Genomic DNA, 26248 nt, shown 5'->3' with positions numbered 1-26248 from the left:
CCAACAAAAGGGACTTATATTCCCTTGGGCTTGGCTTGAACCTGTGTGATCTTAGTCTTCAAAGAGAAGTGGATCCTGGAGCCTCTCCCCACTTTGCCACCTGAAAATGCAGTACTTGGCCCCACACACAGTGCTGTAAACTTGGGTCAGGCCAGGGTTAGGAGAGCTGTGAGGAAACTGGATTTGAGGAACAGAAAATAGACATGAAGACTCCTTAGTTCTTCCCTGGCTGGCTTGTGGTTCTGTTCCATCTTCCTTCCTCCAAAATGAGGAGCATCAGCTGTATTTTGTCAGAAACCTGGGCCTCTGAGAAGCTGACCCTGTAAGAGAGTTGAACTACATGCAAGTCTAGGAACCTGTAGACCAGGGCCCGGGGCCAGCTTTGCTTTGTTCCCAGAAATCATGGTTCGTTGCAAGAACATGAGCCAGGCTTGCAGGGACAGGGTGAAGCCCAGGAGGCAGGGTGGGGTCCAGGGAGCTTTTATTCAAGCCTAGCCCACTGGAGGGTTGGCCTGCTCGCTCCTTCACCCCAGTCAACCCAGGGCTCTGGAGGGCCCTAAGGGTCCCTTTCCCGCAAGTGTCTCCACTTCTCCGGGCGCTCTGTAGGTTACCTTCAGACCTGTTATATCATTCTCAAACTTGGCCACCTGAAGCCTCTGCCCCATCACCTACAGCCCTGAGATCAAACCCCAGCACCCTGCATGCTGATGGCCTTGGCGGTGCATCTTTCTGTCTTGTACTTCATGTCTGTTAAACCCTGGGTCCTAACAGTTCATATACCCCATGGCCTGTACACTCCCTTCATGAACATAAACAGAGATGGCCTTTCTTAGCCAGGTCCCAAGTCAGCCTTAGCCCCAGGCCTCCATTGAAATGCCCAACCTGAGCAGAAATAAGCCGTGCCAGCTATCTTCCCCACCAGCCCCACACCCAGCCTGGCCTGAATTAGCCAAGAGTGGGTTGTAGGAGCATGCTCTAAGTGCTGCTGCCTGCTGTTCACCCCTTCAGTCCCTTCTCTGTGTCCTTGCTGCACCTCTTTAGATGACCCAGACTTAGGTGAACCCAGGGTTACATGCACAGTGTGACAAAACCCCAGTGTCACTTTCCCCAATGCTTGTACCCTATGGTGCATTCCCAGAGAGGTTCCCTGTTGCCTTTGTGGGAAACCCTGGGTTGACCTCTTTTTTCTCGGCCACCCTGGCCAGGGCTAAAGAAAGAGCATCTGTCCCAGAGTCAAGTCTCACTGGCTTGGCGTGGACCGTGATTGGCTGGTCCAGGTCACATGTATTCTGCTGGAGTCAAGTCTGTAGACACCACCATGGAACAGTTTGGCCTAAAAGTAGGGGACAGGAAGCTAGGCCATTCTTACAAAGGAAGGGATATGTCCTAGGTACCTTTGGGCTGTACGGTACGCCCTGTTCTTCTGTCATGGGCTTTGAGAGAAACCAGCTCTCTTTACAGGTGACCAGTTCCAGTTACTCCTCGAAGAGCTCCACATGCTCACCCATGCCCTCAGGCCCACATGCTGATATGCATGCACATGTGTAAACCTGAACTCACACACACAGACTCCTGTAGCAAGAGATTACGGGCAGAGCTAGGTTTTCTGCCTAAACTCCTGTGGGATCAGGGTCTCTGGTCCCAGCTGGAGAAGCAGCTGCCTATCATCTTATTTGCCCTTGCCCCCACCCCAGGAACCCAGAGAGGAAGGGTGGGCAGGGTGGCATCACTCTCCCAAGGATTTGCTCATAGCCTCAAGGCTCCTCCCCAGGGAGACACGTGTGCTGTAGTCCGGCTGTCAGGAGGGCAGCACTGTAGACATGCCCTCAGCCTTCCCGAATATTATGTCCCACCCTATCTCCTGGGCCAGAGCTTCTCCAGCTCCCACCCAGTCCTCAGAGCAGGAACTGGAGCCCCTCAGGGCCCATCCTCAAAGTTGAAATGGAACTTACAAGAGGATCCCACTGTGAGAGGTCTCAGAACTCATTTTCTGGGAAGTTAGAACAGCTCAGGTTCACACTGAGGAAATGGGGGGGGGGCTGCGGGGTATATGGGTACATCCTGGGCCTCTCAGATCCTCTAGCACCCTGGGAAGATTCCTCCCTCCTGCCTCTGGACCCAGCTGGGGTCCTAAGAGCAACTTTTCACTTAGTGCTTGTTCCCAGCAGCTGAGCAGGAAGTCCTGTTCCTGTCTAGATGCTGCCAGTCTGTCCCCTCTCACCCTAAAATGACCACATCACTGTTCCATTTTCAGGGCTCCACCCACCTGCATGGCCCATCACTTTCGTTTGCAGAATAGGGTGGCCTGCCCAGCCCTACCCAGTGGTGAATCTGGCAGGCTGTGCCTGTGACGTCTGCTGCCTGGCCTCTTGACCCTGTATCTTCAGGGACTCTGGGCTAGGAAGGGTATTATGTCACACATCTCATTTCCTAGCAGTTAATCATGTGTCCTCATCATTTCCTACGTGCTGGGACTAGTGACCAATGCCCTGTCCTGGGCAGAGTCACTTTGGAAGCCAGCTTTTCTTTCAGAACAGATGTCTGCTTGCAGCCCTCTGCTTGCTTGCTAATCTAGGGCCTGCCAAGGCCAAGGTCAGGAACATAACCTTGGACCTGGAGCTGCATGGACAAGGAGAGCAGTGTGTAAGTATGCACATAGAACAGAGAAGAAGATGTCCTACCAATCCAAGATGGCAGGTGCAAAGTGCCAGTGTTCAGATAAGGCAGACTCAGAAACGTGCATGGCCTGTGCCTCCAAAAGGACTCCTGAGATGCTTAGAGCCCGATTCTCTCCTTGAGCTGAAACTCTTGGTTTGGGCTAAATGATGGTGCTGTTTGCCCTTCACAGGAGCACAGGCTGATGGACCCCATCTACACAGAGACAGCCGGGCCTCTGGGTCTTGTCTTAAGATATCCATGGACTCAGATCCGGAAGTTCTCAGTCTCATCTCTATTTAGAACAGTTATACAAGTACATGTGTGTATGTGCACACACACTTGCCCACACACAAGTACATACACACACACACACACACACACACACACACACACACACAATGTCTCCTGATGAAGATCCCAGATATCTGCTTCTTACTAGATTTTTCCTTCACTGGACATGTTGGGGATCTAGCCAAGCTTGAGCTTACACATATGCTAAGGCATAGGGTTACCAGGCCTTCTCTGAATGTCCCCTCTGTACATCAGGTTGCTGTGATACTAGATTTTAAATTTAATTTTAAAAGGTAAACGAATCATAGTCCACCTCTCACACAGGTGACCTTCTAGAGTTCAGCTTCAGCCAATGTACTCTCACCCGGTCCCCGAGAGGACCCACGTGAGGGAGGCAGGAGTGGTACTTAGCGCAGGATTCTTCTGGGATCAGTTGTCAGGCTGGGCTGGGCCTCCAGACCTTGGAGACTGAGATGAATGCACGTTCCCCAGGGTAACCACCAGCCAGGGCCTGTGACGTCAGAGGCAGAGACAGCATAGGTAGCTCTGGCATCCTGGAGCTGCTGAGCAGGTGCACAGACTCCTGCCAGGTGAGCCTGCACCTCAGCAACACAGCGTAGAGAGCTACAGCCTGTGCGGCTCGCTCATCCTCCTCCCTCAGGAGTCCTGGGCTAGCCTCAGCTCTCCCCAGCTCCTCCCCACCTAGCACTGCCTAGAGCCTGACTGGACCTACTTCCAGAATCTGCTTGCCCATGAGAAATCTACTGTCCCCTTCTGAGGGAGGGGTTCCATCTAAAGACTCCGGGGTAAGACGACATCCCTGGGCATGACCTGAGGTGGGAGAAACCAAGCTGCTCTGTTAGGGAAAGTGGCTTCCTGGGAACTCCCTTTTCCCTTCTTCCCTTTGGTGTAAGTAACCCAGCCTACCCTCCTTGGCATTAGCTAGCAGGGGATTTCCTGAAGGATGAAGTGCCTGGGAAATGTCCACCCATGTTCCCTTTTGTCTCATTTGACAAAAACTTGCAAATGAGTTCCACTTGACCCAGGAGACTTAAGGAGTGATTGCTGAGATCAGAACTAAGTGGAGGACAGCCGGAGGTGCTCCCTGCCTGCTGCCTGCTGGGTCCTTGCTTTGGTGGAGGGCCACAGTGACACACCACAGTGAGCTTCTGGGAAGAGCCCTGCCACCAGACTCTGGGGAGAGACCCAGGAAGTGGAAGCAAAGGCCCCGCTGGCACTGTGACCCAGGGACAGTACTGCCTCAGCTTGTCAGTTCTGGGTCCAGACACGCCCTGTTCTTCATCCTCTGCCTCTCTCCTTCGCTGAGATTTCCCGGCTCTCTTTCCCACTGTGGTTTCCCAGCTTGGATTCCTGGTCATGTAGGAGGGGCTGGGCTCCAGAGCTGGCTGGGCCTAGCTGATCCACAGCCCCAACACCGAGGAGGGCTAACTCCCTCCCCACAGCCCCCGAGGACACACACACCCACCCCTAACAGGACCTCCCATGGACTCAGGAAAAGGCCAGTTGTGTCCCTAAAGATAGAGAGGCAAAGCCCACGTCTTCGCCTCTGGCCCCTACTTCCTTCTGAGTGTCTGTGGTGGCCGCTAGGACAGGAACAGGTAACTGTGACAGGAAAATGTGGCTCTTTACTCGGGCTGTTCACATCCTCCTAGTGGGACCACCCCCACCTGCCCAGCGTGCCTACTTTGTACCCCTAGCCCATCTGGGTCCCAGGCAGTGACATTTAGAAGAAGGGTCTTGGCTTCTGCCTGCTCCAGGCCCAGAGCAGCCCCTGGCTCCTGCTAATAATTGGCTTCCCTGACTGATACAAATGAGACCTTCACCTGCATGTCCTTAGGAAGTAAGGGGAGACAAAGTGGGGACACGGGCCACACTGACACGGCTTGTGTCCATACTGAAAGTTAGGTTTGGTTGGTTGGTTTCTCTGTCTAGCCCCAGCTATTCTGGAACTCACTCTGTAGACCAGGCTGGCCCTGGACTCAGCGATCTGCCTGACTGTGCCTCCCCAGTGCATGGGCATTAAAGATGTGAGTCACCTATGCCCAGCTTTTAGTTTGTTTTTGTTTTTGTTTTTGTTTTTGTTTTGTTTTTTTGTTTTGTTTTGTTTTGTTTTTGAGACAGTCTTAAGTAGCCCAGGTTTGCCAAAAATTTGTTAGGTACTGGAAGCTGAACTCAACTTGCTCCTTGCCCTGCCCAGTGCTAGGGTTGTACACACAGCTGGAGTTTGCTTCCTTCAGACAGTCTGTGGTCCAGCTGGCCAGGAATAAACTCCTCGGCCTCTCAAACTTTGTGCTCAGAGGCCTGAGCCACTGTGCTCTTGATTTAGAGGGATCAGGGGTGGAACTGAGAACCTTAAGCTTACCTTTGCTGGACCAGGGTTCTACCACTGAGCCAAAGCTCTGCGGGGGACCCAAGCATCTGCCGCTCGCTCCTGAGGCCTCAAAGTCAGAGTCTATTAAAGGAGAAAACCCAGCAAGCCCAAGGCTGGCGTGCGTTTGGAGTTTTCCTCTGGAGAAACAGCTTACAGAATTTGGTGAACACCCAATACCTCCTCCCCCAGCAAGACAAAACATACAAACACGCACCTCAGACTAGTTTATCTGTGGTTTTCCTAGAAGATTAAGTTATGGAATCAGCAGTGTGGACTAAAGCATGAAACAGGAGCTGTGCACTGCTACTTGTTTTTCCTAGCCAACCCTGTGCACCGGGCACAGAAGCTGGGAGCCTTTCCGCCAGGGCGTGCGTGCCCGGGTGCCTGGGAACCTACAGCCTGCCCTGTAGCCTCCACTGGAGAAGCCAACTCCTGCAGCCCAGATGATGCACCGACCTCCCCAGTTGAACTTCAGGTGGAGGTGGGGTGTGCTGGAGAAAGTCATTTACAGGAGAAAAGCCTTCGAGGTCAGGAGTCACTAGGCCCTCCCCAACCCCTGCTGCAACTCCGTGGGCATCCCCGGTCTTTACTATGCCTGGGCCTAGGAGAGATCCTGGCAGACAACACCCTGCCCCCGGTCCCACCCCCCCACCCCAGCGCTGTGGCCCTTGGAGGTGCTCTTTGGCATCCTTTTTCCCTTCTCACTAGGACTCTGTTCAAAGCCCAATGCTTTGTCACAAAGGGGCCTCGGCTTCCTTCCAAGACCCCGCGCTCCTTTTTGATTCCAAACTCAGTTATGCTCAATTAAAACAGTCAGGGTCAGCCGGGCGTGGTGGCACTTGGGAGGTAGAGGCAGGTGGGTTTCTGAGTTCGAGGCCAGCCTGGTCTACAAAGTGAGTTCCAGGACAGCCAGAGCTATACAGAGAAACCCTGTCTCGAAAAAAAAAAACAGTCAGGGTCCCACCAACAAATCTTTAACAAATCAGTAAAATCTATTATACAGAATTTTTTTTTTTTTTTTTAAAGACAGATACTCCAGCCTATCCTTGAACTTACTGTGACTTTGAACTTCTGATCCTGCTCTAAAGAGTGCTGGGATTGCAGGCCTGTGATACCAGGCCCAGTTTTATGGTAGCAGGAATTGTCCCTGAGGTCTCCTACGTGCTAGGCAAGCATTGTACTATATGAGTTACATCCCTAGTTGTCAGAAGTAGTCCCTTAAAAAAGATTTTTATTATTTATTTGAGAACATATTTTTTATTTTAAAAATTAAAATACACTTATATCACCCACCCACCCCCTTCTTTTTTTCCTGTCTCCCCTCCCTATGCTCCCTCTCAAGCTCATGCTTTTTCTTTGTTTATATATATAAACAGTTGAACTTCAGGTGGGGGTGAATATAAAATCTATTACACTGCCCTCAAACTCACAGAAATCCACCTGCCTCTGCCTCCTGAATACTGGCACTAAATGCATATACCCTCAGATTTTTATCATTTTTGATTGTGTGTGTGTGTGTGTGTGTGTGTGTGTGTGTGTGTGTGTGTGTTGGGGTGGGGCATGTCCACAGGAGTAGAGTACACTTGCTCAAGGAGCTAGAGGCATGGGAATACCCCAGAGCTGGAGTTATAGGTGGGTGTGAGCCTTCCACCTGGGGTGCTGACAGCTGCCACCTCTCTAGCCCTTCCCCCCAATATTCATAACTGAGGGGAGAGGAGGATGTGGGCTGATGATGCAGCTCAGTGGAAGAGTGTGTGCTTTACATATGTAAGCTGAGTTGAATCCCTAGTGCAGACAGACAGACAAGACACAAACTCATGCCCCCACATACACGCATCACACACCCACTGTATGGAGGGCAGCAGTAGGAATATACAAGACACACCTTGGAATCCTTTGTCCTAAAAAGACTGTGCCTACCAGTGTGTTCAGCCCACACCAAATACTGCTACCTTCTAGCACCAGCTTCCCCCAGGAACCTCTAATCAGCTGTCAACAACTCAAGGTTCCTCAGCTCCTCACACTCTCAGCTGCTAGCCCTGCCCCCAAGCCATGCCCTCCCTCACCCAATTCAAGCCCTACTAGCTACCTTGCTGACCAGCCCTGCCCTCTCCCCACGCCTGCCTGTCTTTAGCATCAGCCCTCAGGATCTGTCTGGTGTTGTAATCTACTGCCTCTGCCCCCTTAGGGCCTTTTTTTTTTTTTTTTCCTCATATCCAGTCCTTTTGAGGCCCACTCTGGCTTAGTCACTTCCTCTCTGAGCCCCCCACCCCCACCCCACCCCCATCTTTCCAGAATCAGAAGGACTCTTTCCCTCTCTGGTCTACTGGGAAGCTGAGATTTGGTATTTGTTAAGCAAATCATTCAATGCCTCCCAAAGCTTAGACAGTTGGGGTGCACAGGCCTGAGGATGTAGAACAAAGGGGATCTACTGAGGACTCTGGGGGGAGGGCAGCCCAGGAGGAGATGGCACCAGTGGGCAGGAGCCCATTTGCAAAGCTTGGATATTGCCTAGCCCATGATGGCCCTCCTGGAGGCCACACTTGTTGTCATGTGTAGGCCTCCTCACTGCCACCTAGTAGGTCTACCTATGGTGGCAGGCCCTCCAGAGGCTTTGGCTCTTCTGCTGATCTTAAGCAAGGCAAGTGCTGCTGCTGGGCACCAGGGTGGCATTTCTCCACAGGATGGATTTGGTCTCAAGTAGTTAGTGCCAAGTTGCCTACCTCCAGAAGTGGCTCTGGGGAGATTCCTTGGTCCATGTAAAAAGATTGCAGTTCTTTCCTGGCCACTGTGATCCAAAAAGGTAAGGAAGCCATCCAAAAAGGCCCCTGTGGGGCTCAGTCCTCCTGGCCCCCCCATGGCTTTGCTCCATCCTCTCCTCTCCCCGGGATGGTAGCTCTGCCCCAGGCATGCAGCCACTCTCTTCATCCTAGATGTAAAAGGAGCCAGTGTGCCTGCAGACTATGGTCCACAGCGCCAAGAACAGGCTGCCTGGTGGCAGCAACTCCGTCCATCAGGAGCCACGTGGTTTTCACTTACTCTGTACAGGAGGCCGATGTCCCCTAAATGAATACCTCCAATAGCGTGTCCAAGGGTATCATGGGCTAATTCCTTTTCTTATCCAGTAGAAGTGGCAATTGTCCTAACTTTCTTCTTTTTCTTGTTATTGGTGGTGTATATTTTCTTTCGTTTTTTTGAGATGCTTTCTTTCTATGCAGTAGCCCTGGCTGGCCTTGAACTTGTGATCTTCTTGCTTTAGCTTCTAAGCTAGGGAACAGTTCCAGGTACAGTTCCTCCCAAATGGCCTTTGTCCTGGTTTTTATCTCTGAAGTGTCCAGTGGCGACAGTGAAGGTGGGCTGGATGGCGAAGGCATGCAGATATTCGATGCATACCGCGTCTACTGGGCACCCCTTCTCTTGCCAGCTTTGTGTCTGGGGCAGGGCTGATTGTCAGACGGGGCTGTGCCTAGGTTTGTGGTTTGGGCAGGCGCTTACCCACTATGGGGCACATTTACAAGACGGGGACCGAGAGGTGGCACAAGGGATAGGATCACCTCAGTCACTGACCACAGGTGTAGGTGACTTAGCAAGCAGGCTGTGCAGAGGTGAGGGTGCACAGGCCCTTCAGGCTTCTGCTTCTGGAGTCACAGGATAAGGCTTAGGGTGGCGTGGCTTTCCGGGTAGCAAGGATTCTCTCTTTTTCGGAAGCCATCTGAGGACAATCAATACTTAGAAGAAATGTGGGTCCCGGGTACAGGCTACTGGGACAGTCACAGCTCTGAGGAAGTGAGGCCCTCCCTGAAGATGTGTTCCTGGAAGCTGCTGCTGCTGGCTAAGACAGGAGCCCACAGCCTCAGAAGGAGTTGGGAAGCATCCTTGTTGTGCTTTCTCTCTCTCCCTCTCCAGGTCTGCTATCTGTGTCACAGCCTCCTGACACTGGCTGGGGTCGTGGTCAGTAGCCAGGACATTACTCCCAACCAATGGGTGAGTCTCCCAAGATGCTGGAGCAGGAGAGGGTTGGTGGTCAGTAGTACTGCATCAAGCAGTGTAGGACCACACTAGCCAGGACAGAGCCGGCCTTCCCTCAGGAACTGCAGAGTGAGAGGCCAAGAAAGAAGTGGCGACAGTTGCAGGGGGCTTCCTCCTTTCATTGTGTCCCAAAAGCCATTCCCAAGGGATGATGGCCTAGCCCCTAGAAGCTGCCCTTCCTACTCCAGCAGACACTCAGAGATATCCCTCCCCTTCTGACTTAACTCTCCTTCTTGCTCTGGCACATGCCTGGCTTATGTCATGCCTCCTCCTCCTCCTCCTCTTCCTCAGGGTGAGCTGCAGCTGTTGTGCATGCAGTTGGACCGTCATATCAGCACCCATATCCGGGAGAGCCCCCAGGCAATGCATCGGACCAAACTCAAGGACCTAGCTACCCAGACTTACATCCGCTGGCAGGACTTGCTGGCCCACTGTCAGCCCCAGGTGGTGTCCCATAATCCCCTAGACCTGGGAGGAAAGGGAAGTGGTCAGTCGGCGAGCAGCGGGGCTTGGCAGATCCAGCAGTCCATCCACCCCCACTGCAGCTGCTGGACTCCAAAGGGAAAGGGTGGAGTGGGCAGCTATGATGCAGGGTGGGGATGTCTCAGGGGACCTTCGTTCCTAATCCACGACCCAGGGAGGGGATGCAGAAGGGAACATAGGGAGACCAGTTTATGAACAAATGCAGAGAAACGCAGCCCTGAAGAACTGAGCAATACCGGTTTGCCTTGAACGACAGCCAGGAAGGGGTACCCGAGGCAGCAGCTGCCACCTCCTGTCTGCTTGTCCTGGAGGCCTCGGCTGGCTACTTGCTGTGTTAAGAGCATTTCCTAGGGTGCTCTGTTTTTTTGTTTTTGTTTTGTTGGTTGGTTTTTTTTTTTTTTTTTGGAGGGAGCACAGGGAGAGTACTTGAGTCCAGAGCCTTATGCATGCTCAGCACGTGCTCCACCCCTCCTCCACGTGGCCAGCATCCACTCTTACTTCTGTAGGAGTAACCTCTGTTCCTGGAGTTGCCGCAGGTCCTCTAGGTTATACTAAAGTTTACAGAATGAAGATCTTTTTCTGTAGGAGCCCAAGGAGCCCTCATGAAGCAGGGCTGGGTAGAAACCCGGTTTACAGATGTGCAAAGTATCTAGAGGATCTGAGGGTCAATAGCTTGCCCCATCATGCACGCAGCTTGGGAGGATGTGAGGATGAGGGCTCACAGTCAGCGTCACTCCTTTGGCACAAATGGGTCCCATCTGCACACCCCCTCCACCCCCAGTTCTCCAACAACTCACAGCCTGGCCCTGAGCCCCAAGCCCTTAGTGGGGACAGCTGGCCTTTGCTCCTCCCTTGCCCCTCCCTGACTCCTCCCTGACAGCTCACTCTAACCTCTGACTTGAGGCGGACTCACTGGCCACAGGCTGTGGCTTGGTGCTCAAATTTCACAAGTCCCTGAGAAAAAGAGGGGTGGAACTCAGACCTTCCCCTGACTCCCCAGGAAACTGGCTCCCACTGGCCTCTGGTGGAAAGCCTTGCCTGTCTTAGAGAGGTAGCTATTCAAGCCTGGCTGAGGCTGCAGAGACAGCACCTTCCTCCCATACTCCTTGGGCTTGAGACCCTGGCTGAGCCTTCACCGCACTGCCTCTTGGCCTACTGTGCCTAGACGCTGAGGCTTATCAGTACAGGGGCCTGTGGATAGAGGGGGTACTGGGCCCAGGCCATTACAGGCTGCTCTCTCTACTTCACAGGGTCAGTACTTCAGCCCTTGGAAAGACGTTTAAAGGGGTTAGAGCAAAGTGGCCCAAGGCTGCGGACTGGGGCAGGAAGAGGACTGTAGGAGGTGAAGAATGGAGCCAGAGGAGGCCCAGCCTGGTGAAGGTAGACTACTGTCACCACCCAGTGAGGGGTTCTTGTGTCCCTGACCATCCCCACTCTTGAGCTCCCCTACCTGCACAGCTGTCTCTTCTGTCCTGGGCCCTCCCTGTTGACCACCGTCCTTCCCACACCCTGCCCTCTCTGCCCATCTTGAATAGGAGGTTCATCTGTGCATATTAAAGTGTTATTTCCAGCATCCGTGGTTCTAGAGTTCCTTCCATCCCTACCCTGAGGGCTCATGCCCAGCATCTAGCCTGACAGAAGAATCGCCTCTGCTTGAGCCAGCCACTACTGGTGTCATCTTGGGTAGTTGTGTGACTGGCGCCTCGGACCCACCCCCTGCACTTGAGGACTGTTTCTAGGAGTCCAGCCAGTGACCGGAATTGCTGGAGCCTGGGCACTCTTGGATGACACTGTCTGGGTCCACCTCACCCTGCTAGGGACACTATACCGAGAGGATGGTGGATTGGGGCTGTAATTTTGCTTAATTCAATTTAGTGCTGAGCTCTGAAGTCAACTTCCTAGAGATAGGAGTGGGGGAGGGTCCAAAAGACAGTTCTGGATCCTGCTGTTTCTTTCCCTGCCTAGTCTCCAGAGCAGTTTCCTGGGTCCTAATCTCTACTTGCACATCTCGATGTCCTTGATCTGAACTGCTAGAGGAGTAAGTGGGCCCCTTTGTACCTCCAGGAGCAGCCCCACAGCCTTCTGACAGAAGCCATGCTCATCTCTGCCCCCACACCATACTTTCAGGGTGAGCTTTGTAAGAGGGAGCTGGAGGTGACACTCCTGCCACCTTGACACGTGTCCATTTCTCAGGGGGTGAAGGTCCCAGAGCGTTCCATGGTTGTTGCGTACAATCTTCTCTGTTTATATGTCCCAGGGTTGGGGACTGACTAGGAACTAGACAAAGAGTCAACCCCATCTACCTTCCAAGGCCTGATTGAGCACAGCTACCCTGCTCTCCGGGTCCCAAGAGGGTCAGGAGCTAGAGCCATCTATTATTTAGAGGACAAGGCGTAGGCTCTGCACAGTACTGGGTACCACAGAGGACATCTTTTCTGTCTCAAAGCCTTTGCCAAATGAGAAGTGGAAGAAACCCTCCCAGAGCCAGGTGACTTGGATGCCCAGTGACTTGGCTGATAGTTCTGGTTTCTCTTCCTGGACACATCACAAGCTCCTTTGGCCTACCCCACACCTTAGCAGCAGCAAGCAGGTCAGCCTCAGATCTCACAGGAGGGCAGGGACTCTGGAGAGCCAGCCCTTCTCACCCAGCCTCTAGGCACCCTGCTTGACACCGCACACCTGACAGTTAATCCTCAGTTACTGGGTTTGCTCTGGAAACCTGGAAATCACCTTGAAATTTCCCTCTTTGTTCTCATTGCCAAGGGCAGAGAGGGGGTAAGGAGGCCTGAGAGGCAGAACTGGGGAGTTTCCATTCCTGAAGCTGCCTTTACCTGGCTTGAAGAGAAAGGATCAAACTGTCCATCAGTGTAGACATCTGGAATCCTCCCTGGCTCCTTTCTTCAAAACATACTTATCCTTGAGAGAGATACAGCCAGAGCAAGAGGTGTTGGTGACAACTCAGTCCCTCCCAGAAGCCTGGCTGTAACCTGACCAGCAGTATGCAGTGTGAGGTCGCTCAAGGGTGGACACTCTCCCCTGGGTCCTGTAATTGCCCTGCTCTGGGACTCACTGGGAGCTGACCAGGTCTAAAACTGTGTTGGGACAATAGAAACGGAGCCTTTTCAAGGCCAAGAATTCTGGACCGAAGCTGAAGCTGGCTGCCTCACCGTTTGCCCTCTAGGTTTTTGACCCTAAGCCCTGGGGAAAAGGCAAGGGATATCCTGACAAAAGCCACTGGAAAAGCCTCATCCTGGGCCTCGATGACGGATGTTTTCCTGCTTCCTTTTGGTGATGCTGGAAGGGAGGGGCTGGGAAGGGAAAGGCTTCCCAGGTGGACAGCTTTGATAATTGTCCTTTGGGGGAAGTCTTTTCCTATGGCCCTGGGTCCCAGTGGTCAGAGAGCTCCTGGAAAGATGGTGGACCCTAATCTTTTCACTCAGTCACCAGCAGAGAGACAACTGCTGGATGGGACCGGTCCAGGTCCAGCGGGCCTTGAGAAGAGAGCCCCAGTGCACACTCCTGTCTCCATCTCGCCACTTTCCTCAGGAGGGATAGTTGCTAAGAAGCAGGATACTACTAATGTAGGGGTCTGTGAGGGTTGGCTCCAGCGGGCCTGGGAGGGATTTAACATATCTTCTTGTGTTTCTTTTATTTGGCAACAAGCATTTAAGCTGTAGCAAAAGAGGCAAAAGAATCCTTATTCTCAGGCCTGAATAAGGATTAAGGGTGTGATGTCTTCCATAGCCTATGCTAGGCAGGCCTGGAGGATGTTTTTGCAATCTTTTTTTTTTTCTTTCTTTCTGTATTACTGTATTTTTTTTTCTTGATGGACAATCCAGAATCCTTTTTTTTTTTTTCCTGCCAGCTGTCCTTTTATTAAAAAGCATGAATCACGAACAAGTAGTCATGAGAGGAAACTTTATCTTCTGCCTACCCACTTGTGGAGAAGACCTGTGACAGTAAACAGTGCGGCAGGAAGGGGCAGAGGTAGAGTGGTGGGGGGGTGGAACCCTATCGCTGGGGAGCCCTGTGCCCAGAGGCTAACTGGCCCTGTTAGTGGAATGGTCTCATTTCTACCTCCATGCCTGGCTTAGAAGACCCTGGCGCCTGCCATGAAGGTACAGAATACTGTCCCTGCCAGTGAAACTAAAACCTTCTGAAACTTTCCACTGGGGCCACCTTGGAGGTAGAGCCAGGGAGCTCAGATCACTACCAAGCAGCCCTCATTTCTAAGGGCCAGGCTTACAGGTGAGAAGGAAAAACAGCAGGAAGCGGAGCTTAGCTTCGGGGTTGGTGACTGTTGAAAAGGCGGAGCTGCTGGGCTCACACAGTTTTCTTACCTCTGCCTTCCCAAGCAGGTGGGACGGACCATAGAGTGCGTCCAGCACGCCAGATCTCACTAAAAAATATCTCCTTGCTGTTTGTGTGGATTTGAGCCCGTTTTTGTTTGTTTTTATCTTGCTTAATCTCTCTGATTCAGTGAGAGAAACAGTAGCTGGCTTGGAAGTCCTGCTTCAGCACTCTGGGAGCTGAGGATTCATAGTGCTTTTATCGTATCCTGAACTTGGAGTGAGGCTTGCCCTTAGTAGATGCAACAGGAGTCCGGTCAAGAGGAGTGTGCATGGCTCCCTCCCTGGCCAGCTTCCATAGGGCACCCTCCCTGCCCACCTCTGGCAATACCTGGCCTGCCTCCTATCTCTGAGGTCACAGCTTTGTTTCCTAATGTAAAGGAGCTGGGAAACGTGGCTGTGGCCTGGAGAGGGAGAAGGGGCCCTTCTGTGTCCCAGTAAAGACTCAATTGTTACTGAAACCAAACTGGGCTGCCTTTCTCAATTACTCCCATTGCTCTTCTGCCCTCCACTTTTCAGATGCCAAGTTTTAACCTAGAACAAAAGCTACTGTCGGCCTGATTTATACTCCAGATCTGCTTATGGGGTCTGAAGTGTTTTTCCCCCTCCAAGACTGCCCCCCCCGAGGGGGGCTTAAAGTTACCACAGAAACCTCCGGGCCTCCTTCCCTTCCTCCCTGCCCTTTGATTCTGGCTAGGGGTGCTCTCCAGGTACCTCTGGGGCAGTTCCCCCGAGGTTTCTCAGCCCGCCTGCCCACTGGAGGACCAGCTGGCTGGAAGGACTCGCCAGCCAGCACCGCCCAGGAGGCCAAAGCTACAAGTTACTTCTAGGAGCGCCTGTGGGCGGAGGCTGGCAGGTCTGAAGGTGGTGGTGGTTCGCGGCGCGGCTCCCTCCAGCCCCTTTCATCTGAACTGTGGGGCTCGTGCCTCTTGTTAATCAGCCTTCCAAGCCGCACCAGGAGTCATTTCCTGGGGATAGGCTGTGCTGGAGCCTGGAAACTAGGAGCTGCCTGCAGACGTGGGGTCTCCTCTGCCTGTGAGCTGCCCCTTCCAGTCCAAGGGTTAGGGCCAGAAAGGAGGACGACTTTGGAGTCAAAAGACTGACCACTGTGGTTAGCACCTGAGAGAACCTTCAGTTTCTTCTCTTGCTACGCCACCCCCTTCGGGCACAAGCCCCAAAATGGTTTGCCAGTTTTCGTTCCTGTAACTGGAGCGTGGGGAAGCCCCTCAATCCTTCCAGAGAGCCCATCCCGCCCCAGGGCTGGAAGGCACACTTCGGGAAAGCCAGGTGAGTGCAGTTCCCGGTGGCAACGCCTGGAGTCCCTCCCCGCCCCACCCCCACCCCGCCTCCGGGCGCCGCGGCGCAGACCTTGACTCAAGAGCTCCAAGAGTCGTAAAGGGTCCCCAAGCCTCAGTGCCGGGCAAGCAAGGCAGCGGTCGCAGCCCCCTCCTGGGCGGGCCTTCGCGTCCCGCCCCCGGCCACCACTCGACACCCTCCTTGCCTGACGTCAGGGTTGGGGGCGGAGAGCGGCGGCTGCAGCGGAGAAAGAACCGGCGCCCGGCGCGGTGGAGCGCCGAACCCGAGCTCAGGGGCGCCGAGAGCCGTGCTGGGACCGAGGGGCGGTGGCGCGGGACAGCCTTAGCGTGCTGGTGGGCGGGCGCAGTCTGGAGCGGCGCAGGGGCAGGGGAGGACGGTGGCCGGAGCCAAACGCGAGGGCAGCGCCCAGGGACTGGAGCTGCACGAAAGAGGTGAGTGAGGCCGGAGCGGTGGGGCCCCCGGGCCGCTGCTTTGTCCCCTCGCTTGGGTAAGGGCTGGCGCGCTCTAGGGGACAGCGTCTAGGGGTGCAGGGCGGGGCGGCAGCAAAGACAGCTGTCCGATCCGGGTCCCTCTTGAGTCCGCCGCGGGCTGCCCAGCGGACGATCGGCATCAAGGCAAGCAGTGCCTGCAGCTCCACTGGCCGGAGCGGCGGGAGCCTGAGGGTACGGACAGAGCTAGGGGCAGTGGGGGACCCTTGGGCTGTCCAGCGCGCGGTCCGAATCTTTGCCAGGCTCGGGAACTGCTCCGGTTCCCCCCCCACCTCGACGGAAAGTTAGGGGCGGGCTTGGACCGTAGCCGATGTTGTGGGATCGGATTTCCCTAGCGCGGCCCCCCGCCCTCCTGTTCTGCTCCGGAGGCGGGCTGGCACTGAGAACCATCCCCCTAGCCAAAGCTCCGCCGCCCGGTCCCGCTCCGGAGCGCCGCGATCCACGACCGGGTGTACAAGTGTGGGGTGCAAATCCTGGTCCTGCACCCCTCCAATCCCCTTGGCTGTCCGTGTCCCTTGCCTCGGGAAGAGCTGGGGGTTGGGTCACCGCTCCTCCTGCAGATTCTCGGAGCGTGCCACCGGGTTTTGACCCCAGCGTAGGGTAATTGGCAGAGAGGAAACTGAGGGTGTGTCAGGGGGGACTGCCCCGGGGAAGGCAGCCCCAGCCCCCCGCCCTTCCCGCGCTGAGGTTCTTGGCCGACAGGGGGCGTCCGCAAGCCCGGCTTTGCCACGCTCCCAGCGCTGCCGCTTTGTTTGCATTCAAATCCCCGGAGCTGGGGGAGGGGAGAGCCCACAGTAGGGAGACCGGGACCGGGTCTTGGCTAGGAACCTTTGTTTTGGGGTGCAATCTTAAGATTCTGCATCTCTGTTCCCGGCCCCTAGCGTCTGGATTAGTGGAAATCCGTTCCGTTGGCCTAGTGCACAGTCCCCGGAGTGCAATCCCGGAGTTAAGAACGTTCATCAGAGCCGGGGAGGAGGGGACGCAGCCCTTGACGACCATTCGTGGGCATCCCCTGTTGTCCAGGAGAACCCGGCTTCTGCCTCCCCAACCCATTTCACTTCCCTCCACGATCCCGCTCCCGCCGCGGCGAGGAGATTCCCAGAAGCCCGGAGCTGACTCGTGGCCCGGTCGCCTCTCTGCGGGAGGGTCAGTGTCGTAGAAGGCTGTTGGAGAAACAGGACTGGCCCTGGTCATTTCCACGCCCATCCCACCCACTTCCTGCCTCCCTCTTGGGCAACAAAGGGGCCTCGGGAAGCTGGGCCCATTTGGTTCCCGGCCCCACTCCTACTCCAGCCCTGCTGATGTGGAACCGGGTTTGGGCTCTGCCCGGCTATTGTCTGCGCTGGGGGAGGGGACAGGCTGGGGCCGGGAACTCTACACGCTGCCTGCTTCACCAAGTCCCCCACTGAAGCTCTTTGCCCAACCGGCTGCCTGCGGCTGCTGAATAAGGGGTATATCTCCCCGAATTAGGTCTTGGGGCTGGCCTGGGTCCCACTGGTAGCAAGCCCTGTTTTTTATGGTTATTGTAAGAAACTCTGAAATCTTTAAGGCCTGAAAGAGCCAAGGAGGGGGGAAGTCCCTCTTTTATTTTTTCCACACAACTCCCTGTTGAAGAGAGGGAGTAGGGATGGCCTGGAGGCCACAGGCGGCTTTTGATGACTGCCCACGCCTAGCCTAGTGCTTGCTGACTAAGTTCCTCTCCTTGCTCTTTTGGGAGACCCCCCAGGGCTCTTGGGGGCAGAGGCCAGTTGCAGGAGCAGGGGAAGATGCAAAGGCTCTGGGGGAGGTTTGTTCCAGTGTGCGTCCTGTGTTGCTTGTCTCTTGGTGCGGGCCCCCTTCCGGTCTGCCTTGCTGACCCGTTTCTTTTCCTTCAGCAGGGCTGCTGGACTGAAGTTTAGACCCTGGGTGTCTGCCATGGCCCCACACTGGGCTGTCTGGCTGCTGGCAGCAGGGCTGTGGGGCCTGGGCATCAGGGCTGAGATGTGGTGGAACCTTGTGCCCCGGAAGACAGTATCTTCTGGGGGTGAGTGCCTGAAGCATGGGAGGCAGGGCCAGAGGGAGGCTGGGATAGACTGCTGGGGGAAGGGCGAGGAGGGGAGTGTGATGCTTGCAGGAGGGAGCTGCTGCTGAGGAATTGCCCCCAAGCATGAACCTTTACACCTTTACACCGATAGATATGTGTAGCTGTGGCTTTCTAAGAAACTCGAGTGGCCCCAGGGGCCCAGAACTGGTAGCGCTGGTCTAGACCTGGGCTTTACCCCCTCCTGACACTGGGATAACTTTGTGGGATCTCTTACCAGCCCACCCCCACCCTCACCCAGACCTGGCTGTCCTGGTGTGCAAGGGAGGTAGTTGCTGAATCAACCTCCCTGTTCCTCACTGGAATTGTCACTCTTGCTTGGAAGCCTAGAGAGAGAAACCTGAACCCCAGGGCAAGTGTAAACCTAACCCTATCTCCAGTCTTTCTAGCTGCCTGTCCCTAGAAGCCCCTTTAATTCACCCTAATGGTGTCCTCTGCTGCTCTAACACTGGAGCCTTCTGATGGCTCTGGGTGGGCACATATAAGCGCTTGTGCTTCGTGGGGGGGGGGGAGGCAGAGCGAACCTGCTAGTTCTCCTTTGCTCGAGCACACACCTGTATGAAGTGGTGGTGATGTCAGGTGTTTGTATCAGCTCTGTGCTCCTGGGACGTGGGATGAGCTCACCTCCCACAGGCTACACTCAGCTGCTATTAAAGCCCCTCCCATGTCGACCCAACTCTCACCGGTCACTGCCTCCCGAGCCTGAAGCTGGCTTAAGTGGGGATCCCATGGACAGGTGTGTAGGTATACGGTCCTCTGACAGATTACATGACTGTATGTATGATCACGCCCTCCATGTGCTGGCCGGAAGCACAACTTCCCAGGCTTCAGCACCACCTCTGAGTCTCTGGTTCCTTTGATCTCCCAGTCCTAACCTCTTCCTCCTCCACATGCCACCTTGCCAGTCCCCTGCCCATCTGTGCGTGTGTCTCCAGAAGCCTGGACTGGCGCCTGCTGGGGTGAATGGCTTCTTAGACAAGGAAGGCTCGCAACTATTCTGTGCCTCCTGATGCACTAAATTCGCCATCAGGGTCTGCCTAGACCTTGCCCTGGTCAGCAAGTAGCAGAGCAGGAAATGGCAACCAAGGAAGCGGGGCTGGGGGGGGGGGAAGTGTCCAGCTCTGTGCCTGAGGTACCGCTGACCCTGAGGGAGCGTCATCAGTCAGATGGCTTCCTCTGGCCGGAAGCTTTAGCTGAGATATCCTTCCTTCCCCGTTACCAGCCCTCCCAGGATGAGGAAGGGCCTAGGAAGCCTGGAAAGGATGGAGCTGTTGAGTCAAAGGCTACTCAGAAAAAGTCCTTTATGGCCCGTAGGGGTTTGGTTGTCATCTGTGTGTTTGTGTGTGTGTGTGTGTGTGTGTTGCTAGCTTTTGGGGAGAATCGTGATGACGAGGCCCAGGGGAGCCTTGGACAAAGGAAGATTGATGGGTTCCTGGAACCCCAGGGGGGGATGGCCTCTGCCCCTGCTCCTCCCACCTTGTTCTAATATCTGTTTCTGCAGAGCTGGTCACAGTAGTGAGACGGTTCTCCCAGACAGGCATCCAGGACTTCCTGACCCTGACCCTGACAGAACATTCTGGCCTTTTATATGTGGGGGCCCGAGAGGCGCTGTTTGCCTTCAGTGTAGAGGCTCTGGAGCTGCAAGGAGTGGTGAGAGGTGGGGCAGTGGGAGGCACTCAGAGGGGAGAGGGAAAGGACTCGGGGTGGGGGAGTAGCCTGTGCAGGCTGTCCCACAGCCCGGCTCGCTTGGGGTGTCACCTGTGGTGTAGCTTGAGGGGTGTCTGCAGCACACTTAGCACAGACCTGCGACATTGCTGATGTGTCTGTCCAATCCTCAGATCTCTTGGGAGGCGCCAGCAGAGAAGAAAATTGAATGTACCCAGAAAGGGAAGAGCAACCAGGTGGGTGCTTATCGAGTGTCCCCTGCCGGGCCTCCCTCTTTAATCTGGACCCTGGCGATCTCCTATCTCCGGCTCTCTGTTCTCATTGACCTGTATACCTTTCTCTCCAAAGACCGAATGCTTCAACTTCATCCGCTTCCTTCAGCCATACAATGCCTCCCATCTGTACGTCTGTGGCACCTATGCCTTCCAGCCCAAGTGCACCTACATCGTGAGTGTTTCCCCTCTCTTTGGGTGTGCCCCTTACCCACCTGTTCCTAACCTCTGTGACCTCCTTCCTTGACCTCTCTGTGCCATGATATTTTCAGACTGTATGGAGCCCCATAGTAACACCCATCTTCAATGTCTTCCCGCCCCTAGAATATGCTCACGTTCACCTTGGATCGTGCAGAATTTGAGGATGGGAAGGGTAAATGCCCATATGACCCAGCTAAGGGCCACACCGGACTCCTTGTGGGTGAGTGGCCGCTGCCTCTGTCAGTCATGATCTGAATACTTGTCTTGAGCCGTCTCTACCTCAGTTCCCTGGCCTCTCTGACCCGCTGTTGTCTCCCGCAGACGGTGAGCTGTACTCGGCCACACTCAATAACTTCCTGGGCACAGAGCCGGTTATCCTTCGATACATGGGGACCCACCACTCCATCAAGACAGAGTACCTGGCTTTTTGGCTGAATGGTGAGTCATGTGATGGGACTGGGGAAGCCCGGAGTGGAAGGGCCTTCCAGGGCCCTGGGACTCTGTCACTGACCCCCTTCTCTTCGTCCCAGAACCCCACTTTGTAGGCTCTGCCTTTGTCCCTGAGAGTGTGGGGAGCTTCACGGGAGACGATGACAAGATCTACTTCTTCTTCAGTGAGCGGGCAGTGGAGTATGACTGCTATTCCGAGCAGGTGGTGGCTCGTGTGGCGAGAGTCTGTAAGGTACCAAGTTCCGCAGTGGTGGGCAGCGGGAGCCCTGAAGGCCTGGCAGGGGCTGACTAGTCGTATCTCCTTGCCATCTGCCAGGGCGACATGGGGGGAGCACGGACCCTGCAGAAGAAGTGGACGACGTTCCTGAAGGCTCGGTTGGTGTGCTCAGCCCCCGACTGGAAGGTCTACTTCAACCAGCTGCGGGCGGTGCATACCCTGCGGGGTGCCTCTTGGCACAATACCACCTTCTTTGGGGTTTTTCAAGCACGATGGTAAGCGGCTGTGGGGTAGCTGGGGGTAGGGAGGAGCAGGTGGTCAGGTAGGAATACTGTGTGGGTGTGAGGGCCCCCACACAGGCGTCTGGAGGAAGTCCAGCGGGTCAGTGCCTGGCAGCCAAGATGACTTTGCGTCTGCTCTTCTTAAAGCTCTGTGGGGGAAGGTGAGCAGCATGCCGCCTGGGGTGACACCTCAGAGCTGCCTCATGGTCATGACTGCTCCATACTAAGCCTTGCCCTTCCTGCTTTTTCCTCTGTTGCTAGGGATGGTGGGAGCAAGTAGGCACCTAACCTGACTTCCAAGGTCCTTCTTTAACAGGGGCGATATGGACCTGTCTGCAGTTTGTGAGTACCAGTTGGAACAGATCCAGCAGGTGTTTGAGGGTCCCTACAAGGAGTACAGTGAGCAAGCCCAGAAGTGGGCACGCTATACCGACCCAGTACCCAGCCCTCGGCCCGGTTCGGTGAGTTTTCGGCATGGGGATGTGTTCCCAACTTTAGCTCCAGGACCCGCTCACTCACCAGCTGACTGACCGCCGCCCTCCCCACACCCCTCCCCGACACAGTGTATCAACAACTGGCACCGAGACAATGGCTATACCAGTTCTCTGGAGCTGCCTGACAACACCCTCAACTTCATCAAGAAGCACCCACTGATGGAGGACCAGGTGAAGCCTCGGTTGGGCCGCCCCCTACTTGTGAAGAAGAACACTAACTTCACACACGTGGTGGCCGACAGGGTCCCAGGGCTTGATGGTGCCACCTATACAGTATTGTTCATTGGTACAGGTAGGCGCTTCAGGTGTGCCCAAGGCTGGGGACCTGGGGAGGCCCCACTGCCCGATTCCTCATTTGCATATTCCCATCACCTCTCCAGGAGATGGATGGCTACTAAAGGCTGTGAGCCTGGGGCCCTGGATCCACATGGTGGAGGAGCTGCAGGTGTTTGACCAGGAGCCAGTGGAAAGTCTGGTGCTGTCGCAGAGCAAGGTAGTAAGATGGGCCACACTCACCTCCCTCCCTGTTCTCTGCACCACTGTCTGTCTGGCGCCCAGTCTCTCTGCCGTCCATAGTTGGGCTCATGTGATTGGCCAGCTCAGAATCCCCTCATATAGCTCTCGAGAGTCCCCGGAAGTAAGAGATCTAAGGTGGCCAGAACCTGTCCTCTGAAGGTTTTCTTATAGAGCCAGTCCCCATTCCCAGAATCCAGCCTTGGCAAACTCCTTGCTCTTTTCTTCAGGACCTTCCAAGTGCAGCTCTATCTGCAGTCTCTTCTCAGTCAAGATGTTTTGGTACCCAAGTAACAGGGACATCCGATTTTTTAAATTTTTTTATTTTATTTTATTTTTTGGTTTTTTGAGACAGGGTTTCTCTGTGTAGCCCTGGCTGTCCTAGAACTCACTCTGTAGACCAGGCTGGCCTCGAACTCAGAAGTCCGCCTGCCTCTGCCTCCTGAGTGCTGGGATTAAAGGCATGCGCCACCACACCCAGCGACATCCGATTTTTTAGTCCCCAGTGGGTGTCTGAGCCAGGCCCTCTGTCTCCAGGCTCATTTAAGTGTTCACTTTTTTTTTAACACCTTTATGCAAAACAGTCGTATTCACATCACCCTCTGGATTCTCATTTGCTTGCCCTTTACCAGCTACTGTGATTCAAAAGTTGCTCCCTAGAACGTTGAATAATGAGTTGGCAGCAAGGCAACTGTGGGGCTGAGCAAGCATACAGATGGGCAGTCACCATTCAAACAGGGAAACCCACCTTCCATAGACACTGCTGTTACTGTGCTGAGGCTGGGGGACACTGAGTTTTCTGGCCCGTGTGTGAGCAAGTGAGCGTACACCTGAGCCTCACGGGTCTGCCATCCATCCCTGTCTTAAGAAGGTCATGTCTGTAAAGTGATTAGGATTTCAATGGCTTGTCGTAAGCCCTCATCAGAATTGTTCCTCTGGCCTGGATTTTTCTTCCGCTGCCTTCTTCTTCCTTGGGGGACCGAGTATGTTTATGTTCTCTGAGCAAACCTCAGCCATCACCCCGAGGTGTGGCGTGGCTCACCCTCTGCCTTATTTTACTGCAGAAGGTGCTCTTCGCCGGCTCCCGCTCTCAGCTGGTTCAGCTGTCTCTGGCAGACTGCACAAAGTACCGCTTCTGTGTAGACTGTGTCCTGGCCAGGGACCCTTACTGTGCCTGGAATGTCAACACCAGCCGCTGTGTGGCCACCACCAGTGGTCACTCAGGGTGAGTCAGTCTTCTCTGAGTGCCAGGGCCAGGAGGGGGAGGCTAAGGTGGTTGGAGTTGGACCTCTGATATCACTTCCTTTTCCTTCCAGGTCCCTTCTGGTCCAACATGTGGCGAGCTTGGACACTTCAAAGATGTGTAACCAGTATGGCATTAAAAAAGGTGAGCTATTTTTCTTTTGTCCCCTCATTTTGGGGATGGGCCCCTGGATCACAGACAGAGTTAGTGCATCACCTCTGTCTGTGGGACCTGGGGCTCCTGTGTTAACACTTGGTTCTCTCTCATCTCTGCCTCTGCAGTCAGGCCTGTTCCCAAGAACATCACCGTTGTGTCAGGCACAGACCTGGTCCTACCCTGCCACCTCTCGTCCAATTTGGCCCATGCCCACTGGACCTTCAGAGGCCGGGACCTGCCTGCAGAACAACCTGGCTCCTTCCTTTATGATGTGGGACTCCAGGCGCTGGTGGTGATGGCCGCCCAGTCCCGCCACTCTGGACCCTATCATTGCTATTCAGAGGAGCAGGGGACAAGACTGGCTGCAGAAAGCTACCTTGTTGCTGTGGTGGCTGGCTCATCGGTGACGCTGGAGGCGCGGGCTCCCTTGGAAAACCTCGGGCTCGTGTGGCTCGCTGTGGTGGCCCTGGGGGCTGTGTGCCTGGTGCTGCTGCTGCTGGTCCTATCGCTCCGCCGGCGACTTCGAGAAGAGCTAGAAAAGGGTGCCAAGGCGTCGGAGAGGACGCTGGTGTACCCCCTGGAACTGCCCAAGGAGCCTGCCAGTCCCCCCTTCCGTCCTGGCCCCGAAACCGATGAGAAACTTTGGGATCCTGTTGGGTACTACTATTCGGATGGCTCTCTCAAGATTGTGCCTGGTCACGCCCGGTGTCAGCCTGGGGGTGGGCCCCCTTCCCCACCTCCTGGCATACCTGGCCAGCCTCTGCCTTCTCCAACTCGGCTCCACCTAGGAGGTGGTCGGAACTCAAATGCCAACGGTTATGTGCGCTTACAGTTGGGCGGAGAGGACCGAGGAGGATCTGGGCACCCGCTGCCTGAGCTCGCGGATGAATTACGACGGAAACTACAACAGCGCCAGCCGCTGCCTGACTCCAACCCGGAGGAGTCTTCAGTATGAGGGAACCCCCCCACCTCATTGGCGGGGGGGGTCTCATGGGAGGTGCACTCTTTAACTTTTGCACAGGCACCAGCTACCTCAGGGACATGGCAGGGGCACTTGCTCTGCCTGGGACAGACACTGCCCAGCATTTGCCCGGCCATGAGGACCTGCTCAGCATGGGCACTGCCACTTGGTGTGGCTCACCAGGACTTCAGCCTCACAGGAGACACACCCTCTCTGTGAAACTGAGACATGTGGGACCCCAGCAGCCAAAACTTTGCAAGGAAGAGGTTTCAAGATGTGGGCGTGTTTGTGCATATATGTGTTGGTATGCGTGTGGAAGTGTGTGTGTGTGTGTGTGGAAGTGTGTGTGTGTGTGGTAACTTTCCTGTCTCTCTCATGTCTTCCCTTGGCCTGGGGTCCTCCTGGTTGAGTCTTTGGAGCTATGAAGGGGAAGGGGGTCATAGCACTTTGCTTCTCCTACCCCCAGCTGTCCCGAGCTTCGGGGCAGTGATGTACATACGGGGAAGGGAAGGACAGGGTGTTGTACCCCTTTTGGGGGAGTGTGGGACTCGGGGGGGTGGGCCTAGCCCTACTCCTAGGGCTGTGAATGTTTTCAGGGCAGGGTTGGGGGTGGAGATGGAACCTCCTGCTTCAGGGGGAGGGGTGGGCAGGGCCTCCCACTTGCCCTTGGTGGTATTTTATATTTGCGCTCTTCTGACAGGGCTGGGAAGGGTTGTTGGGGGGAGGGAAGGGAGGAGGTGGGCATGCTGTGGATACTGGCCTATCCTCTCCTGGCTCTGGGAAAAGGGCTAACAGTGTAACTTATTGTGTCCCCACATATTTATTTGTTGTAAATATTTGAGTATTTTTATATTGACAAATAAAATGGAGAAAATGAAATTTAACCCCGCCACACAGATATTTTGACTCAAACCCACTTATTGACCTAAGAGGGACTCATCCTTTGGTCTGGGACCATGGTCTTAATGCCTGTCCGTGCATCTCTGGAGGGGCCAGCTGAGACTCAAGTGTTTTCCCACAGTGGTGCCTATGGGACGGGGAACCAGAGCAGGGCTACTCTGCTTGGGAGCTGGACTTGGCCTGGTGCCACAGGGAAACCAGGCAGAGCCTTCGTTCGGGAAGAGGAGGAGAAGGGGCTTGTCTTCCCAGAACTCTAGGGAGGGTGAGCAGGGAGTGAGTGGCTTGTGTGAACAACGTCTTTATAAAGATGGAGATTAGGACAAGCTCCTGGGAGGAAGAATGCTAGTCTCAAATGTCCTATCTGGGGAGGGATAGTCCCCTATTGCCACCCAGTCAGTTTCAAGCCCTTGTCTGAGTGAGGGTGTGGTGTAGGCCCAGATGTTCCTGGGAAAAACAACAGGCCCAGCCTGGATTCATTTCTGAGCGCCCTTGCCCTTGATGAGAGCTGCCAGCCAATCGGATTTCAAAAAGGAAAATAGAAAAGGGAAAAAAAAAAAAAAAAAAAAGACATTTTAAGATTTTGTGTTGTGCTAAATTCGATGCTGTTGTTGGCTGCAATTTGGACACACCTGGTTTAGATCAGTCTAACGGTGCATAGGAATAGAGACCACAGACCGTGAGCTCTCCCCGCCCCCCTTTGGCTGACCTTTGAGCGGGCTGCTGTTTCCCTGAGTGTGGGTCAGAAGGCTGGGAAATACTTGAGTGTTTCCCTTAGCTCAGTCGTCTGCCCAGTGGGTGTTGGCAAACC

General features: G+C 54.8%; 2 protein-coding genes and 1 long non-coding RNA gene across 12 annotated transcripts in view; 2 read left to right on the top strand and 1 right to left on the bottom strand.

The window, feature by feature from the left end:
- Positions 1-11428, top strand: part of Fam178b (family with sequence similarity 178 member B) — a 126738-nt gene extending 115310 nt beyond the window's left edge. For 3 of the 4 annotated variants that reach the window (XM_021198279.2, XM_021198280.2, XM_029538889.1), the window contains 3 exons: positions 9248-9325; positions 9662-9814; positions 11104-11419. In XM_021198279.2, coding sequence (XP_021053938.1) covers positions 9248-9325; positions 9662-9814; positions 11104-11136 — 264 coding nt within the window. In that variant the 3' untranslated portion in view covers positions 11137-11419. Of the gene's footprint in view, positions 1-9247; positions 9326-9661; positions 9815-11103 lie in introns of all 4 variants that reach the window. The other variant, XM_021198278.1, reaches the window with a different exon arrangement.
- LOC110321789 lies at positions 8538-15617 on the bottom strand. The gene is made up of 3 exons (XR_002380542.1): positions 15571-15617; positions 9776-9838; positions 8538-9342 (listed from the first exon to the last, which is right to left on the bottom strand). It is a non-coding gene; the product is annotated as an uncharacterized LOC110321789 (long non-coding RNA).
- Positions 15601-25438, top strand: Sema4c (semaphorin 4C). Of its 7 annotated transcripts, none has more exons than XM_029538886.1 (16): positions 15749-15950; positions 16889-17458; positions 17885-18030; positions 19589-19737; positions 19926-19988; positions 20101-20199; positions 20349-20445; positions 20547-20663; positions 20756-20907; positions 20992-21167; positions 21490-21634; positions 21737-21959; positions 22048-22160; positions 23245-23405; positions 23497-23567; positions 23705-25438. In XM_029538886.1, the coding sequence occupies exons 3-16, from the start codon at positions 17922-17924 to the stop codon at positions 24532-24534; spliced, it is 2505 nt and encodes an 834-aa protein (XP_029394746.1). In that variant the 5' UTR covers positions 15749-15950; positions 16889-17458; positions 17885-17921; the 3' UTR covers positions 24535-25438. The 7 variants fall into 7 exon arrangements, with proteins under 7 accessions (XP_021053934.1, XP_029394746.1, XP_029394745.1 ...); XM_029538888.1 differs by having other exon boundaries at positions 15845-15950; positions 16889-17153; XM_029538887.1 differs by lacking the exon at positions 15749-15950 and adding an exon at positions 16038-16181 and having other exon boundaries at positions 16889-17153.
- Positions 25439-26248: the final 810 nt, after the last annotated feature.

This window comes from Mus pahari, chromosome 5 (assembly GCF_900095145.1).
Source record: "Mus pahari chromosome 5, PAHARI_EIJ_v1.1, whole genome shotgun sequence".
Taxonomy (NCBI): domain Eukaryota; kingdom Metazoa; phylum Chordata; class Mammalia; order Rodentia; family Muridae; genus Mus; species Mus pahari.
Note: the sequence above shows the minus strand (reverse complement) of the source record. Positions and strands in the feature narration are given on the sequence as shown.